At 35.6% G+C, this 17203-nt stretch overlaps 1 protein-coding gene across 2 annotated transcripts in view; it reads right to left on the bottom strand.

Annotated features, from left to right (window-relative positions):
• Positions 1-1471: 1471 nt before the first annotated feature.
• The window catches only part of rab6ba (RAB6B, member RAS oncogene family a), a 142796-nt gene continuing 127064 nt past the window's right edge, over positions 1472-17203 (bottom strand). For both annotated transcript variants that reach the window (XM_067459616.1, XM_067459617.1), the window contains exons 7-8: positions 8469-8535; positions 1472-3511 (exon numbers count right to left, since the gene is read on the bottom strand). In XM_067459616.1, the coding sequence (XP_067315717.1) occupies positions 3447-3511; positions 8469-8535 (132 nt within the window). In that variant the 3' untranslated portion in view covers positions 1472-3446. The remainder of the gene's footprint in view (positions 3512-8468; positions 8536-17203) is intronic.

The raw sequence follows: 17203 nt of genomic DNA, 5'->3' as shown, positions 1-17203 counted from the left end.
TGGTTCTGATAGAAAGGTGTCAGAATACACAGTACATTGTAGTCTGTTGCATATGGGGCTGCATAGCCGCAGACCAGTCAAGGTGCCCATGCCGACTCCTGCCAAAAGAGCCAATAGTGTGCATGTGAGCATCAGAACTGGCCCACAGAGCAATGGAAGAAGGTGGCCTGGTCTGATGAATCACATTTTTTTTTTACATTATGTGGATGGATGTGAGTGTGTGTGTGACACACATGGCACCAGGATGCATTATGGGAAGAAGGCAATCCGGTGGAGGCAGTGTGATGCTTTGGGCAGTGTTCTGCTGGGAAACTTGGGTCCTGCCATCCATGTGGATGTTACTCTGACACGTACCACCTATCTAAGCATTGTTGCAGACCATGTACAACCTTTTATGGAAATTGCATTCCCTGGTGGCTGTGGCCTCTTTCAGCAGGATAATGCGACAAAGCCACAAAGCAAAAATGGTTCAGGAATGGTTTGAAGAGCATAATTTTGAGGTGTTCCTATTTCAATCCAATCGAGCATCTGTGGGGTGTGCTAAACAAACAAATCCGATCCATAGAGGCCCCACTGCGCAACTTACAGGACTTAAAGCATCTGATTTTTTTTTTTTTTTGTCTTCAAATTTCCTGGCAGCTAATTTTAATGTGATAATATGAGTATATAGTACTTGTTCTTGTGGCAGGTGAAAACTTAAGAAATTGCACACAAGTATAGAACAAGGATTTCAACCTCTGCCTCGTGAATCTTTAAAATAAAACAGTTTCACTACAGAAAGCTAAATTATAGGCTATTCTCAGCAATGAGGTGAGAACTTTGCTGTTTCAGCCAGCTTCACAGTGTAGCCTCCAGTTCAGAAATCAGACATTTACTCAGCATGAGTAAAGAGAGGAAATAGTTTCACCTACACCTATGCAAACCTGTTTGTTCAGACACTGGATTAAACTGGACATGTTTTGACAAGACTTGTAAAGATTTCATATGCAAAATGCTATTGACTGACAGTTCTAACTTAAGGCTAATTTCCACATTTACAACCTCTTGAGAAAAAAAACATCTTAAAAAACTTTATAGCTTCCTGTATCGTCAATGTACATTACAAAGTCAAGAGTACAAGACAATAAGTATAAATTATGTTTTTAAGTAATTATAATTTATATTGCAAAATATGATTACAGTTTACAATAACTGTTTCTATTTTTATATATTTTAAAATGTATGGTGAATTCAGGTTCTTTGGGACACTTTTTCCAATTCATCTCAATGTGTCACGATAATTCATTTCTGTGAATGCAAACCTGAACTTTGAACTTTCAGCAACCATTACTCCAGTTTTCAGTGTCACATGATCCTTCATAAAGGAATTTCATTAGAAATAATTCCAATTTTCATAATGCTGTTTTCTCTTATATTCATTCATTACCCTTTCTTATTCATTGGCATAAGAAAAAAAAAAAACTGGTTCACATTTCTGGTAATAAGACACTTTTATTGATTTTACTGATTTGGACCGACATGCTAGATTTCTATACAGTGTGAATGGTAAAGCTAGCTCTGAATCAATCAGGCTGGCTCCACTGAGCTAAAACATTTACACAGGGAATGGTTGCACCCTTAAAAGCTTAACTCACCTCACGCACAGACATTCACCCAAGGCTGATGTAGCGTTGTGTCAATCACAATGACTACTGGTATTACAGGTACACCAATGATATGATTCCATACAGGGAGCATATCTGCACCCTATTCAATTCAAAGGAGAACTTATTTTCAGAAGTGAAGAAAACTAAATTCATAAATCATTAATAAGCCAATAATTACCCCCTTCAGGCTTACGTTACGTAACATCCTTCTGTACCTGTCTGGTATCTGAGAAGGCATTGGCACAGACAAATTGGCTTTTCCCTTTCAAATTCCATATTATCCATAAAAAGAAAGCAAAGAATTGTATGAGTCAGTGCTGAATAAGTCAATTACAGTGTAGTGCCGAGTGCAGTGTAAGTGTATTCCAACTAAAATGAATGGACTTGATAAGATAATGTTTCACTTGCTTTCTGACGCGCGTTTTGTGTGCTCATACTCATTTCCACTACATTACAAATAGCTAGACTTGACTTGTATCTGGCGGAATGTGAAGCAATTTTACAAATAGTTTACCTGTACAGTGACCCTCGAGAGATTTACGCTACAGTTTGAACTCTAAAGTGGTTTCAAGGACAGACATTTGACAGCAATTTTGAAACATTTACATCTTTCTTTCTTGAAAAAGTGCATTAAAGATTCACATGAAATACATTTCAAATAAACTGATATACTACACAATGTGTCTCCCCCCTGGTCAGTGCACTACGATTTACTGGCCCAAAGAGCAGCTGTAGACATGAGTGGGTTCCTACACAAGGCAAACACTATAATGCTGCATAATGCTAATTCTTAAAAGTGAACTATAGTTATTTTTGGAGGAACGTCCCATCTTTGCATTTCTGATATTAAAGCCTGTTTGAAAATGACAGCTTATTCCAATCAACTAAATATGAATGACCAAGTTTAGTTGTGCATGATTTGCTTCTCTGTCATGTTCGTAGTCTTGTGACCATCTGAAAAACACTATGAATGCCCTAAGAAGAAAAACATTCTACAGAAGAAAGATGATCTTTCCTGGTTATCGGATTGTTTGCACAAGCTGTTTGCATTCACTGAGAACAGGAAATCATAAAGAAAAAAATGCTGTAAACATTCAATAAACTATGTTATTCAAAACATCAACTGTACAAAAACATAAAAAACACACAGGCACAGAATGTGGCAAGGTTTCAGGGGATCTGAAATGACACATTTTCAAAAAACTAAAACCTGTCCTGAAACTTAAAATTTCAAGTTCTGTCACAGAAAGAAAAAAAAGGTTAAAACGAGTTGATTTAATGAAAAGTAACAAAATTCACATAATCTTGTGCACAGTAGACAGCGGGTTGAGATGACACCTTTAAAAATGACTAACATGCACGTTTGCCGTATTTTCTGGATTATTTGTTGTTTGAAGTTCCCTCTTGCTTTTGAACTCCTTGCTCTGATTCTTTATGGCAAAATTATAGTATATCTTGTCTGCATCTGCTTTAGTGCTCATCCTTGTATACAAAAATACAAAATAAAGAAAAAAAACCTACGTCTCTACATTTTCAAAAAGTATTAATGTTGGACATAGTCGACATTTTTGTTGATTTTTGCCCTTTACTTTTCGAATTTTTAGGATTTTTGGCAATTTTGTTACTAAAGTATACTATTTTACAATTGAAACTGATATAACACTGATTCCAACCAGTTACTAAAAGTCAGATGGGAAGGCCAAATATCCAATCTGAAAACACAACTGGAAGCTAACCAAGAGGAAGCAACACAACAAGCATGTGGTGTAGGAGATGATGCTGTAAATCAGATGTGAGCTATTAACAGGAACACCCGCCTTCAGTAGTTGGAGGTTCCTGTGGTTTGTCCAATTTAATGTCAATCACTGGAAAATGCTGTTAAGGAATACAAACTTTAGAATTTTAAGAATTTACATCAAATTATATATATATATATATATATATATATATATATATATATATATATATATATATATATATATATATATATATATATATATATATATATATATATATATATAAGTACGCTAAATAAGGTGGAAATAATCCAACTATAGCTACAAGCAACCATTGGCCTAATGGGGAATTATATTTCTTTATTAAAGGCATAGTTCACCCAAAAATGAAAATTAGCCCACGTTCACGCGAGACTGGGGTTCCAGAGAATATGCTAGTTCTCACGAGATCCAAGTTTTATTTTACTCTATCCTCTGTAGGCTACTTACGCGTTCGTCACCATTTATACTTTGCTTCGTCCTACCTCATACGCTGTAAGTGGAAGTTAGAGATTAAAATTTGTGAAGTTTTAAATATGGATATTTTTCTCACACAAACAAACGCATCGCTTCGGTTCAGAAGGCCTCTATTAACCCCCCAGAGCCGTTTAGAGCAATTCTGTGATGGACACATGAACTTCTTTTATGGACTAAAACAGTAAAACAGTAACAGCCATTGACTGCCATTCACTGCCATCATAAAACTTGCAAGAGCCAGGACTTTCTTAATAACTCGATTGTATTCGTCAGAAAGAATGTCAAACATCTAGAATGGTAAATCATGGGCTAATTTTTATTTCAACTTAAAAATATGCCTCAATACTGACCCCTCCCGGTATTAGGAGTAATTGCAGGCATAAATGCTGCAGTATTGCATTAACAAATCTTTACAGCCCATCTACAAAGAGCTTTATACATAAGCTAAACGATGTTTTCTGTGTTATGTTATGCTATCTTAGCAGATAAGAGCTACTTATTTTAAAAGCACTTATATCCCCCCTCTTTTTTTATTTTTATCAATCCCATAGCCTAAACCAGAACGATACAATGAGACATATTCATTCAAATTAAAGATAAAGTAACTAAAGTAGGCTATAATAAAACAAAACAGTTCCAGAGGAAAAGACCATAACTATAACAGGCAAAGGGAAAAGGGTGCTGCTTTATATACATCATCATGCCTGTTGGCTGCAACTATAACTTTATTGTTCTGTTTTGTGTAATTGCGCATTTACACCAGACCAATAAGGCTTGCAATAATTTTTAAAGGAAGGCAAATTGGGTTTGGAGTCAGGAGTAATTTTATATATGTGAAAACTCCCACACTAATATTAAAAACTGTATGAAGAATGGCTTATTTTACTCGATCACATAACCGCCCCCCCCCCCCCCCCCCATTCTATATTTCGTGAGCTGACGTCCACCAGCAGAAAGAGAATGGGTGCCATCTAGTGGTCTTTGTCGGAATTTCATACCAACGCTTAACGCTTTTTTGCGAACTCTCTTTCCCTTGCTATCATAAAAATAATCAAATTCACATGAATGTTAACTGGTGTCCCTGAGAGATGTGTGGGTTTAGTGGGGCTTTTATGCTTGTTCAGTCACACCAGCTGCTCCTGGCTGCGGACGACTCTCTGAAACGTAATGGGCTCATGTTTGCATTCATGAACAAATGTCAAAGTGTGTGTGTGTGTGTGTGTGTGTGTGTGTGTGTGTGTGTGTGTGTGTGTGTGTGTGTGTGGTTTGGTTAATAGCGTCTGCGTAAAATGATTTGTTTAATTAATTTAACTAAATCTGTCACATTCTCATTCTAATATAAAACCAAATAAGGGCTTTGTAAAAGCATAGTGAGATATCATTTTTTTTAATGCCACTATGAAATCAAAATGAACAGTTCTTTTTATTTTTTATTTTTTGTGGAATACTGCAGTATTTTTTATATTTATATTTAAATAATTCATTTTTTTTAAACGATAAATGTGTAAAACACTATATTTTTTATATGCTGTCAGGACGATACATCATATTAAACTGGATTAATTTGAACTTAATTTTAACATCCTGAAAGGTAATTTTAGAGCTTTGACAAAAACAAAGTTATAAATGCAGGAAACCAATTGGCTTTGTTTGGGAGTGAGTGGTTTGGATGCTGCATTTTATAGACAGTCTCATCAGTGTCAGGCCACATGATCCGATGACCTTTCAAGCTCTAACAATCTCTTCAAATAATAATTATATACATAGCTATATTTGTGAAATTATGAAAAATGACCACTGCTCTACTGCTCCAATCCAATTGTATGCCTCCCTGTTCTATGCATAGAACACACACCCTGCCCCTCTATCAAAGAGGAGACTCTAGCCATTTAAACTCACTGGATAATAAATATATCCTTATTATGCTGCCAAGATATTCACACAAATAAAGAGGAGAAAAATGTTTCTTGTTACCATAGCAATAGACTTTCCACTGGCACTAATAACAAGTGACTGAATGTGGCAGAAAACGTAATGAGAGGAAAATAAATTAGTCTCAGAGTAAAACAAGGCCAGAATTTGAATTTCATGGTGGAAATGACCTGAATGATGAAAATCAAGAAGTATATTACCCACCAAAACCTGAGCTTGGTAAAATCAGGGTAGAAAATGGCCTTTTATTTCTAAATTATGTCAATTTTTGATATAAAAATGACTAACATTACCTAAGGAAACATGACCGCTTTAAATGAACTGTTTGGGATGAGCGTCTGGGGTCTGACTCAACTGATATGAGCCACAGTTCTACAGCCTGAGGGATGATGGGAAAATCCTGCAAAACTGCACAGAGCTGTCACCTAATGCTGTCCGTCAACTGCTTGCACATTTCTTTGTCTATATAGGTAATTCTTAACTAGTGGTTTGTGATTTTAAAAAAAAATCTTTGGATGCACAGACAGTTGGGAAAAATGCTTAAAGCCACAATATTAGGGCTGCGCGATATTGAAGAAAAATGCGATATGCAATAATGCGATATTCAATATTCGATATGATGCTATTATAGTGCGTAAAATCTATTTAAATTATTATTTTTTTTTAAATATGTAAAAACTGAGATTGATACCATTTTATGTGTTTAACATTTTTAAACACCAGCGGTGTTTTAGCAAAAAAAAAAAAAAAAATTACAAATCTGATAATATAATTTTAACATCAGTGTAAACAAACTAAAAATTGAATGCACATATTTAAACAGCAAAACATCTTTGCTTGAATTGGTAATATATAGTTATATCAACCTAAAATTTTACATCAAGAGTTTCCTGGTAAACAAAGACACCGGAACTATAGGTGGATGATTATTTTTGTTATTTTAATTTATCTTTGTTTATTAAACATAAGAACTAAAAAGAGTAATCTTCACATGAAGTTAACATACACTGATACATAACAAAGCTATAAAGGTTATTCAGCACTGAATGATCTTCTATTTTTCTTTTGTTGTTTGACAGATAGCGTCAGATTTACTGTATTATCAGGCTGTCACTTTATGACCTAATACACGGATCCTATTGACACACATTCGGCTTCTTTCCCCAACTGATATTATCACTTAAAGCTACACTGTGTAACTTTTTTAGTTTATTCTTAGCTAAAAACACTTAGTTCTTTCAAAAATATATGTGCTCATTAATGTATATTTACTTCTTTCAAGTTATAAAGTATTCTCGTACGTTTATAATACGCCATTGAAAATACATACGGGTGAGGGGTTTGCATGCTGGTCGCCATGTTGTCCCTCCATCCTGAAAGTACATTAGCCAAAGAGGGACATACCCGTAAATTCAAGCTTCGCCTTTCGCGTTTTAACACTTGATGGCACCGTGTTGAATGTGAAGAGGGGGATTGCCATGTTAATCTGGGACTAAATCAGCCACCGTAGGAGTTCAAACGAAATCAGAATTGAGAGGAACAGAAACTAATATTCACTGGATGGTCATTTACCTTTTCACCGCTAGATGGGGGAAAATATCACACAGTGTAGCTTTAAAGCATAACCGACTGGGTTAACATGAATACTAATCAAGAGGGCTATTTTGACATAACTGTGTGTATTAGACAGTTCGAGTGTGTAACAAGACATGAAACAGAACTGAAGGGATCACGTTTTCAGAGAGTTTCAGACAGTCTATTCTCTGTTATTAAAACGTAACCTTTCTTACAATGTTGACGTAGCCTATTAAAATCATTAAGATATTGCATGCCGTGGTGATATGCATTGTGCGATATGTACATTAGCAATATTTTGATAATTTCGATAAAAATGCTGATTTCTCTGGATTTAAACATTCTTGGAAACATCTAAGATAATATAAGTACACTAGTCAAAAAATATATAACATTGTACTAGAGGTTTTTGAATATTTGAATCCAAAAATCTTACTTTTTGTGCCTTTACAAATAATATAATGCTAATAACTATAATGTTGTGCAGGGATAAGAAAAAATGGGTAGGGTAACTTTTTTGTTTTTGAGGTCAGAGGCTGAACGTCCAATCAAATGCTATGTCATTTTGGTGCACATTTATCTGTCATATATAAACAAAACTATGCAACCAGAAACTAATTTGTAAAGATTTTGATTTTGCTTTGTTAAATCTATAAAATACACTTTTAATAGAATCATTTTATGGATTTTCAGTTTCTTTTTAAGTAAAAACAAAAACAAAACAAAAAAACAAGCAAGTTTTATCCAGTTGTGTTTATATATGTGCTATTTTGGACTTTTTTTCTCCCACAGTGTTGACTGTGACTTTAATAATATTAATGATCTGATAAAATGATAATGATAAAAGTAACATGTTTCTGGTTTGGGGTTGTAGGAGTCCATAAGGCAAAAAGAGTAGGGAAACATTGCACTAGAAGTCATATTATTGAAAGCCAAACAGATTTTGCTTGTTTATATGATAAAGTAGAATTCAGCAGAGTAACCTGATTACAGAGCACATTACATTTGGAAATTCGTTCTGAATTGTTGAATTGTTTTCGTTTTGAGCTCACTGAAAGGATACTGCCTTCTTTGCTTGTCTCCTGCATGCTCTCCATTCCCGGAAGGGCAGCTGCCACACGTCGAAACAGCTGCGGGAGAGAAGAGACGACACGGTTAGAGATTTTGGCTGTGTTGGTAACCAGAAACCTTCATTAAAAAATGCTCACTATTAAGCTAGATTTGCTCGCCAGCGAAATCCAGTCATTTTACTGGGAATATATGTGATCTAAGATTTAGCTCCCCATGCAAATTTGGCAAACGGGTTCATTTGGTTTATGTGAATTCTCCAATTTGACCAACAGAAGGCTTCTTGGCTTGAAATAGGGGTGGGAGAGGGAAAAAAAGGATTCTCTGGAGGATTCTCTTTTCAACGATTCTGAACACTTTTTTTTTTCTTCTTGCATATGTGCGATGGCACTTGTTTACTCCAGAGAAAACCGTATTCTGCTTGCTGCCAAATACACACAAACACACACAAAACCATTGAACATCTATATAAACATGCCTAAGGTTTTATGGTTGAAGCAAAATGCAAGGTCAGTTGCGGGCTTCATTGCAGCAAACGCCTGTGCACGACTCATTGTAAGTGGTTAAATGGACTAACATTCCCAAATGTTTTTATAATGCAAAATTAATGGAAACACAGTTGTGTCAACTCAGATATCTTAAGAACAGGAAAAACATGTATTTATATAATTAAACGGATTTGTGCATTAGTGAAAGCAGCATATTAGACTTGCTGCTGTCAATAATTTCATCAATAATATTTAAAGGGGTGAATAATTGAGAAATTAACTATCCTTTGAGCCATTGATATATAAAAGGTCATAGTAATATAAGAATATCCTGTAAGGCTTTTTAACGACGTCTTTAGTGCCTTTTATGGATCTTTAGAGAGGAAATGACATTGGTGTCAAATGGAGGCCTTTCTGAGCCATCGGATTTCACCAAAAATATCTTTTGTGTTCTGAAGATGAACGGAGGTCTTACGGATGTCGTATGACGTGAGGGTAAGTAATAAATGACAGAATTTTCCTTTTTGGGTGAACTAACCCTTTAAGTTTAGGTATTGGGTAGGATTAAGGTATATATAATATGGTCATGCAGAATAAGGCTTTATAAATACAGCCAATATCCTAGTAAATGCATGCTAATAAGCAAAATTGGACCCTAAACTAAAGGGTTACCCTTTTTTTTCTTCTGAAAAAACAGAGCACCTTGACATTGGCTGGGGTCGCCTGAAGCCCTTTAAAGCTGCCTAAATATGGATTTTGGACTGTCATAAATGGTCTACGTTTGGCACCATTCACTTGCATTATAGATGGAGACAAATCCTGGAATGTTTTCCTCCAAAACCTTAGTTTCTCGTTGGAAATTTTCCACTTGAGGAAATAGTCATAAACATCTTGGATGACCTTGGGGTGAGTAAACATGTAATCAGAAAATATTGGGGTGAACTATTCCTATTTATTTATTAAAACACACAAATAAATTTGACATTCAAATTTAGCAAAGTATCGGATTGTGATTTCCAGAATCGTACTTTGGATTGGATTGTGAGGTACCCACCCCTAGTTTGAAAGGGATTTCTGTGTGAGCTATGCTTCATACATTTACGCTATTGTCAACAGACAACTGACTTTTTTTGCTTGCAAGATTTGATCAAAACTTATTGTGACCCTTAAGCCATATCATCTGTATTCAGTATATTTTCTTTGTATTTTCCTTTTCCGGCGCATAATTTACAGTCAAAAATACTTTCAATCGAGTATTGTCTAGCAACCAACATTGTCATACTGTAGAGCTTTCTGGCAGAAAACATAAGATGAACCATTTTTAAACCTTAGAGAAAAGTGGACTTTCTCTTGTGTATTGAAGTAGATCTGTCCTATAATATACTGTATATATATATATATATATATATATATATATATATATATATATATATATATATATATATATATATATATATATATATATATATATATATATATATATATATATATATATATATATATATATATATATATAAATAAATGAAGATCCCATGCAACCAATTCTTTCCAGAATCATAAATGTCACAGAGTAAAACACCTGCTGACCTTCAAAGTGGACTCTATGTAGAAGATGATAAAGGAACAGCAAAAAGCACTTAGTCTGGTTATGCCTTCTGAAACTGGCAATGCATTGCTAGCAGGGCAATTAATGGCCCACCACACACCTCCATTACAGCCATCCTCTATAAAGGGCCGTTCCCAGAAGCTATATGAGGCTATGCAGCCATGATATATAGCCCCGCTCACTCCCAATCATATCAAACAGGGCAGTTAGCTTATGTAGCCAACACCACCCCTCTCATTTCATGTCATCAATCACAACGGACAAGCCACTGGGAAATGGGGCACACTGGACCATTAGGCAGAAAGGGTCAGAATAAAAACACTCATTTTGTTAACTACCTTCAGGCCATTGTTTTTGACAGGAAAGACAGAGAGAGCCATAAATAATGTTTTAATGTAGCTGGGACAAATACAAAGGAACACAACCCATTCCAATTAAGAAAAACACAGACAGAGCCTGTCCCAAATAGTGCACTTAATGCTGACTTAGAGGCTTCATGCATCCGTGAACTCATACGAGATCATATGGTGTCACATTTGTCACTTTTTGCATTTCAAAAGGGTGAGCATGAGTGCTCACTTTGCAACTGCTAGCATAACAACTGCAAGTGTTAGCAAACATTGTTTAGCTGCCAGCTACTGTTAGTTACAACATCTTTAACAATTTTAAGTTCTCTCTCATTCAGCTCTCTGTTACTTTTCAGTTTAAATTTCAGGGTTGACGGTTTTGTTTACTTGGGGATCAAAACAGGTAAATATACATTTTCACCTATCAACGAAAGTTCTGTCGTCATTAACTTAGCCTCATGTTGTTCCAAACCTGTAGGCATTCTTTCTTTTGCAAAACACAAAAGAAGACATTTTGGAGAATGGGCCCTAGGTTAACGATCAGAGTGCATAATCAAATTATGTCCGAATCCACTTTTGCTAGTTTAACGACAGAATTTTTTTTTTTCTGCGCAAGGTCCAAAAGGGTTGTACCTAGTCTCTTTATGAGTCATGGGTGTGTTTTGGGCATAACTTGGAATAAAGAAAGTCTCATCTCCCATTTCCTTTTAAAGCCAACTGTGCTTGCACCATTGCTGATTCACTATTTACATGGCGGAATATGCGAGCGGAAAGACTGATTGCTTCTCCAGATAGGAATCCTTTTATTTTTAAAGGTCCGTTCTTCGCGATTCCATCTTTCAAACTTTAGTTAGTGTGTAATGTTGCTGTTAGAGCATTAATAATACCTGTAAAATTATAAAGCTCAAAGTTCAATGCCAAGCGAGATATTTTATTTAACAGAAGTTCCCTTTCAAAGCCTACAGCGAACAGCCGGTTTGAACTACAGCAGGAAGTGCAGGGATGTAATGACGTCACTAGAACCGTTTGTTGACTAACCCTCCGCCCAGAAGAACACGCAAAAAAGGGGGCGTGGTTTTGTTGCTCTCCCACGTGGAGAAGAGCGCACATTCAGCGCTTGCATCTCCCCGTTATGGTAAGAGGCGGGACCTTTCCGGGCAAAGTGCGCTAAGCTGCTGTCCAATCACAACACGGGAAGCGTTGGCCCAATCAGAACTCGTTACGTATTTCTGAAGGAGGGACTTCATAGAACAAGGAAATCATCACATCAGTTTTTAGGACAGAGGAAACAGCGCTGTACAAATAATTAAATTGTGTGAAAAATACTGAGTTTTTTTACACGCGAAACATGAACTCATGTTATATTGCACACTGTAAACATAATCAAAGCTTCGAAAACACGCGAAGAATGGGACCTTTAAAGGGGTACTTCAGTTCTGGGAAGATGAATCTGTATTTAAACTGGGTCATCAATGTAGTAGAAATGTGAAATTATTTTTGAATTTGGTGCTTTCTAGACTGAGAAAAGACAGAAAATGTATTTTTGTCTCATGGGGATGAAAGACTACAATTCCCAGAATGCTTCGCTGCCCTGTGAGGCCACTCCCAGAGCCACCAACTTGATTACTGTGACTGAGTTAGAGAAGACACTACAATTAAAAACTGAACGTGTCTGTTCAATATAATGAGTGAGCCACCGCGCGAGTATCACAGCACTGAGCACTAACTGCAGGAGTGAGATAAATGAGCTCTCATGATGACACTCGCGGCATTCATTCACAACGCAAGTTCAGTCTGGCGTGTTTCAGTTCATGCCTTTGCAAGCTTAACTTTCATAGAAATTAATTTGAGAAGTTAAAAGACTTACATTGCTCCCCATAGCTCCATTTAAATGAGTGCCTGTAGCTGAGAGCTGAACTCTGAGTGCGATCTCCCATCCCCCATGCGCGGGTTCAAAACATGCGGAAATGGCTCCCTCTGCTGGCTGTAGTCTTTAGCCTTTGGGCAAACATTCCTCCTATGATGCAAATATCGTCAATTTGCGTCATAGGAGGAATTTTTCCAGAAATAAAATGCATAAATCTCTTGTCTCAGGGGGATATGAGGGGGGAAAGCACAATCATTTGAATATACTCCAGGGTTGCAACTGATACAAAGCCATATGCTAATCGCTGAAGTAACCCTTTAAACGGAACTGTATTTAAGAAATGTATTTCAATTGTAAGCCCGACCAAATCGTCCCAATGGAGGCTAACGATGGCGGGTGAAGGTCGCTGCACGTTCTATGTTTTCAGTTGGGTATAAAAGATTTAATTCCAATTCTTCTTAATCTGACTCCATTTAATCATAATTTAGAATCTAGGTTAGAATGCCAATTGGTTATTTGGTTATTTATATTTAATAGTTTACATACACATTTAATTATTCCGTTTAACCCTTTGTTGAAATGATGTCCGTTTGTAACCTAAATAATTCCAGAGTAAGTCAGAATCAATCAAAGTGTAACAATTTATTAACAGTCAGGTAAATGTATAATGCCAATCACATAATCGATTCAAAGGTAATCAATCAAATACTAAGTAAAGAATGAAATGTATACCTGACTTATCAAGGTTACATAATGCTGCATGGGTTAAAACTTCCACATTACGGGCTGACCTGACTACAGTATCCAGCCCTGAGCTCTTTGCAACATTTCCTTAAATACCCAGAACCATTTGAAACTCTTTCAAATGTAAACACGAGATCACAACACACTGTAAAAAATTATTTAAAAAAAAAAAGTTACCTGGTTGCCTTAAAATTTTGAGTTAATTGAAATTAAAATTTTGAGTTAATACAATGAACATTTTTTGATATTCGACAACCTTTATTAAAATATTATTAAAAGATTTTGTAAGCATATTGGGTAATTGTGTGTTTTATTTCTGATGACACAGTGAAACATGCCAAATAGTGCTATTTTCATGATTTATCAATTTTTTATGTGGTTCAGACACAATAATATTTTGAGTTTCTACTTATTAAACAAATTTCCTTCATTGTATCAACTCAACTTTTAATTTCAATAAACTCAAAACTTTTAAGGCAACCAAAACTTTTAAGGCAACCAGGTTACTTACTTTTTTAAGTTAAACCAACACATTTTTTTACAGTGTTGGAATTTGCATTAATCAAGTCATAGACTTGTATGGAAGAGAGGCCAAATGGCTGAAAACCACACCCACCAAGGCAAGATATCTTTAAACTCTTAAAACATTTATGACGTTCTGGTTTACTTCTGTGGAGTCGAGATATTTGTACCAGTTGCACTGAGACATTTCAAATGATATCAAACACATATAATACTGTATTGACATTGTAACAAAGATTTCTGGTGCATTTCAGGTGATCTCAAGTTTGGGGGAGCAGGAGTTTGGGGGAAGTTTCATGTGAAAGGAAAGACATTCTAGAAACGCACACATCCCATAGACTTTTTTATTTTATTTTTTTTACTGTTAAAAAAAAGCTAGCTATAAATACCATAATAACACAGCCTTAAAGGTATAGTTAACCCAAAATATATTTTTCCCTACTATGGAAGTCAATGGCTTCAACTGGCTGGTTGCCAACATTATTCAAAATTATTCTTTTAAATGATTCTTATTCTTTTCTGTTCAACATAACAAATAAACTCATATAGGTTTGGAAAAATTTGAGGTAATAATTGATAAAATTTTCATGTTTGGTTGAACCATCTCTTTAACCCACGCAACATTTTTAAAATAAATCTTTCTGCACTAAAAAACAAAAACAAAAAAACAGCTGTAGAATTGCTGAAGAAAATTATTCACTTCTTTATACACTAAAGTATGACCTGAATGTTTTTGCTATGCATCTATAATGTAACTTCATATTTTTAGAAATGATAGAACTGCAAGACTGTTATTCAACAAATGACTCTATTATAATTATTATCTAAACATGTTGAATATTGTATTATTTACACAAGAATTCAATTTCATCCTGGAGAGTACTTGACACTCTGCAATTTTTCAATCAATATTTGTGTCATTATTTTGCAATTACCTCTGTGAGGTAATCAGTTTAACTAAAGTTGTTGTTATTGGAGAAATAAATAAGAAAATTTCAGTATTGATCGTAATCTCAGATGAATGCAGTTCCCTGCTCTAGAGATCACAGAATCAAAAGTGCAAACAAACATGCGACACACGCATACCATGTAACAATGTAAAGGCTTGGTAATTATCTCAATTTGTAACGGAGACTGGAACAAGTCAGCTCCACGTCTGGTGGCAATAATATGTTGTGTCAGAGATTTAGTGTCTTTTAGTGTTGTACTGTCAGTGCTGAGCTCCTGTGAAACAGTGATACATGGCTTGAAGAAGAATGAAGGCTTAGTGCCCAATACAGCTGATGGAACAATGCACAATAATATAGCCCATTATTAGTTTTGAAAAATGACAGTATACGCCTCATGTTTCAAACTGTATTTGTAAAATGGAGAGAATCTAAATTCTGATTGGATGACTTGTGTTCGATGCAGTTGTGAAATAAACACACATCTGTTGCTGCACATTCAATAATAATGCACAATAGTAACACAGTTAAACATTAGGACAATGTATTATATTACTTTTAAAATTCTTTTAATATCAAATTATCTTGATAATTATTAACAATAGGGGCTTAGAAGTATTGTGTCCGGATAGTTACAGGAACTTATGCTGCGATCCAGACAGCTCACTTGTTTTTCCTTTTTTTCACACCTCATTCTTGGAAATAATGTCAAATGTCCACTCAAAGTCGGACATTAGACCTGTGAACTTGGGGTACATAGATCAACCCTAATCTCAGCGAGACACATTATTTGATGTCACTTCCAAGATGTCGGCAATTCCAGCTTCAAATGAGCGTAAATATAAAAACAAACTTTGACATTAGACATTAAGTTTATGCAATAATTCCTTCATTTTTGCTTTTCGTCAGCTGTTTTTGAAGGGATTTATGCTGTTTTTGCCAATTGACACGAAACGTGATATGCTGTCATTGTGTTGGGACAACATCATGTGGTCAACATGTGAAAATTATGTCTGATTGCCTGGAGTTCACTAAGGTCTGAAATGGGACATTTCATCTGGGAAATTCCAACGCCCAACCTTATCAGGAATGCAGCATTAAGCCCTATTCTGAAAAAGGGGCTAAAAGAGGCTGAAAAAGGGGCTAATTAATTCACAGTTTTTGGACATTAAACTATTACTTGAGCTCAGTGAAGGCCAGGGACACAATATTCTTCAAATCCAGGATATTTTTAATTTAATTTTATGTCCATAAATAGGCTAGTTCATAAATAAGTCAAAAACCATGCCAAAATGCAACATATTTATCTTAACATTGTCAAACATCTTAAATTGGTTAAAAAAACAATACATCATAAATATATGGAATAGTATACAAAGATTGATTAATAATAGTAGGCCTACGATTCCGAGTTAGTTTTGGCCAGAACATACACAAAACATGTTTTTTTTTTTTTTTGCTAAACGCTATATATCCAACTTAGGCTATATTCTACTACTGTAATACCATTAAGAAAAGCTAGTGAATCACTAGCACTGTGTGTGTGTGTGTGTGTGTGTGTGTGTGTGTGTGTGTGTGTGTGTCCGCGCGCATGACAGAGACCAACGTTACTCGCAGTCGCACGATTACCACAATTAATCTTTGGATGTTTTCCCTCCCCTGAATGCCTTGCCCGTTTGGTCTTCTCCCTTTGATGATTTTCTTTAGATGCCTTCCTGACCGGCTCCAATTTGTCATCGAAATCCGTTAGCTTGACTGACTCTGAAGCTTTGATTCTCTGACTGACAGACAGCTGTTGATCAGTGACGTAGCCTACAGCTCGCCTACAGTAAACAATTAAATGGTGAACGTTTTTTAGTTAGCCTATTGAATTCTCTTTTTAAAAATATATTTTTTTGTTTTGCTATTATCGTTAAATCACTGAGCAAACTCGGAGCACTTCACCGGCGGTGACTCTCTCCTCGCATGACATCCTGAGCTTGCGCAGCATCCTAACCGTTATATCGCACTTTGTAAAGAAAGTGGGCTGGCGGATATCGCGTTTTGTGAAAAAATACATTTTATAGTAGGCTTAAAATTTACACTTTTAAATCTCATTAATGGCAGCAATTCACACATAGATTAAGGTACATCTAAACAGTGATTTCCAATAATAAAATCCAAATGTCAAAAAATGGCGTTTATCGCTTTTGCAACCGAATTCTTCATA

The sequence above is a fragment of the Pseudorasbora parva genome, chromosome 12, assembly GCF_024679245.1.
Source record: "Pseudorasbora parva isolate DD20220531a chromosome 12, ASM2467924v1, whole genome shotgun sequence".
NCBI classification, from domain to species: Eukaryota; Metazoa; Chordata; class Actinopteri; order Cypriniformes; family Gobionidae; genus Pseudorasbora; species Pseudorasbora parva.
The sequence above is the reverse complement of the archived record's forward strand: the minus strand, read 5'-3'. Positions and strand labels throughout refer to the sequence as shown.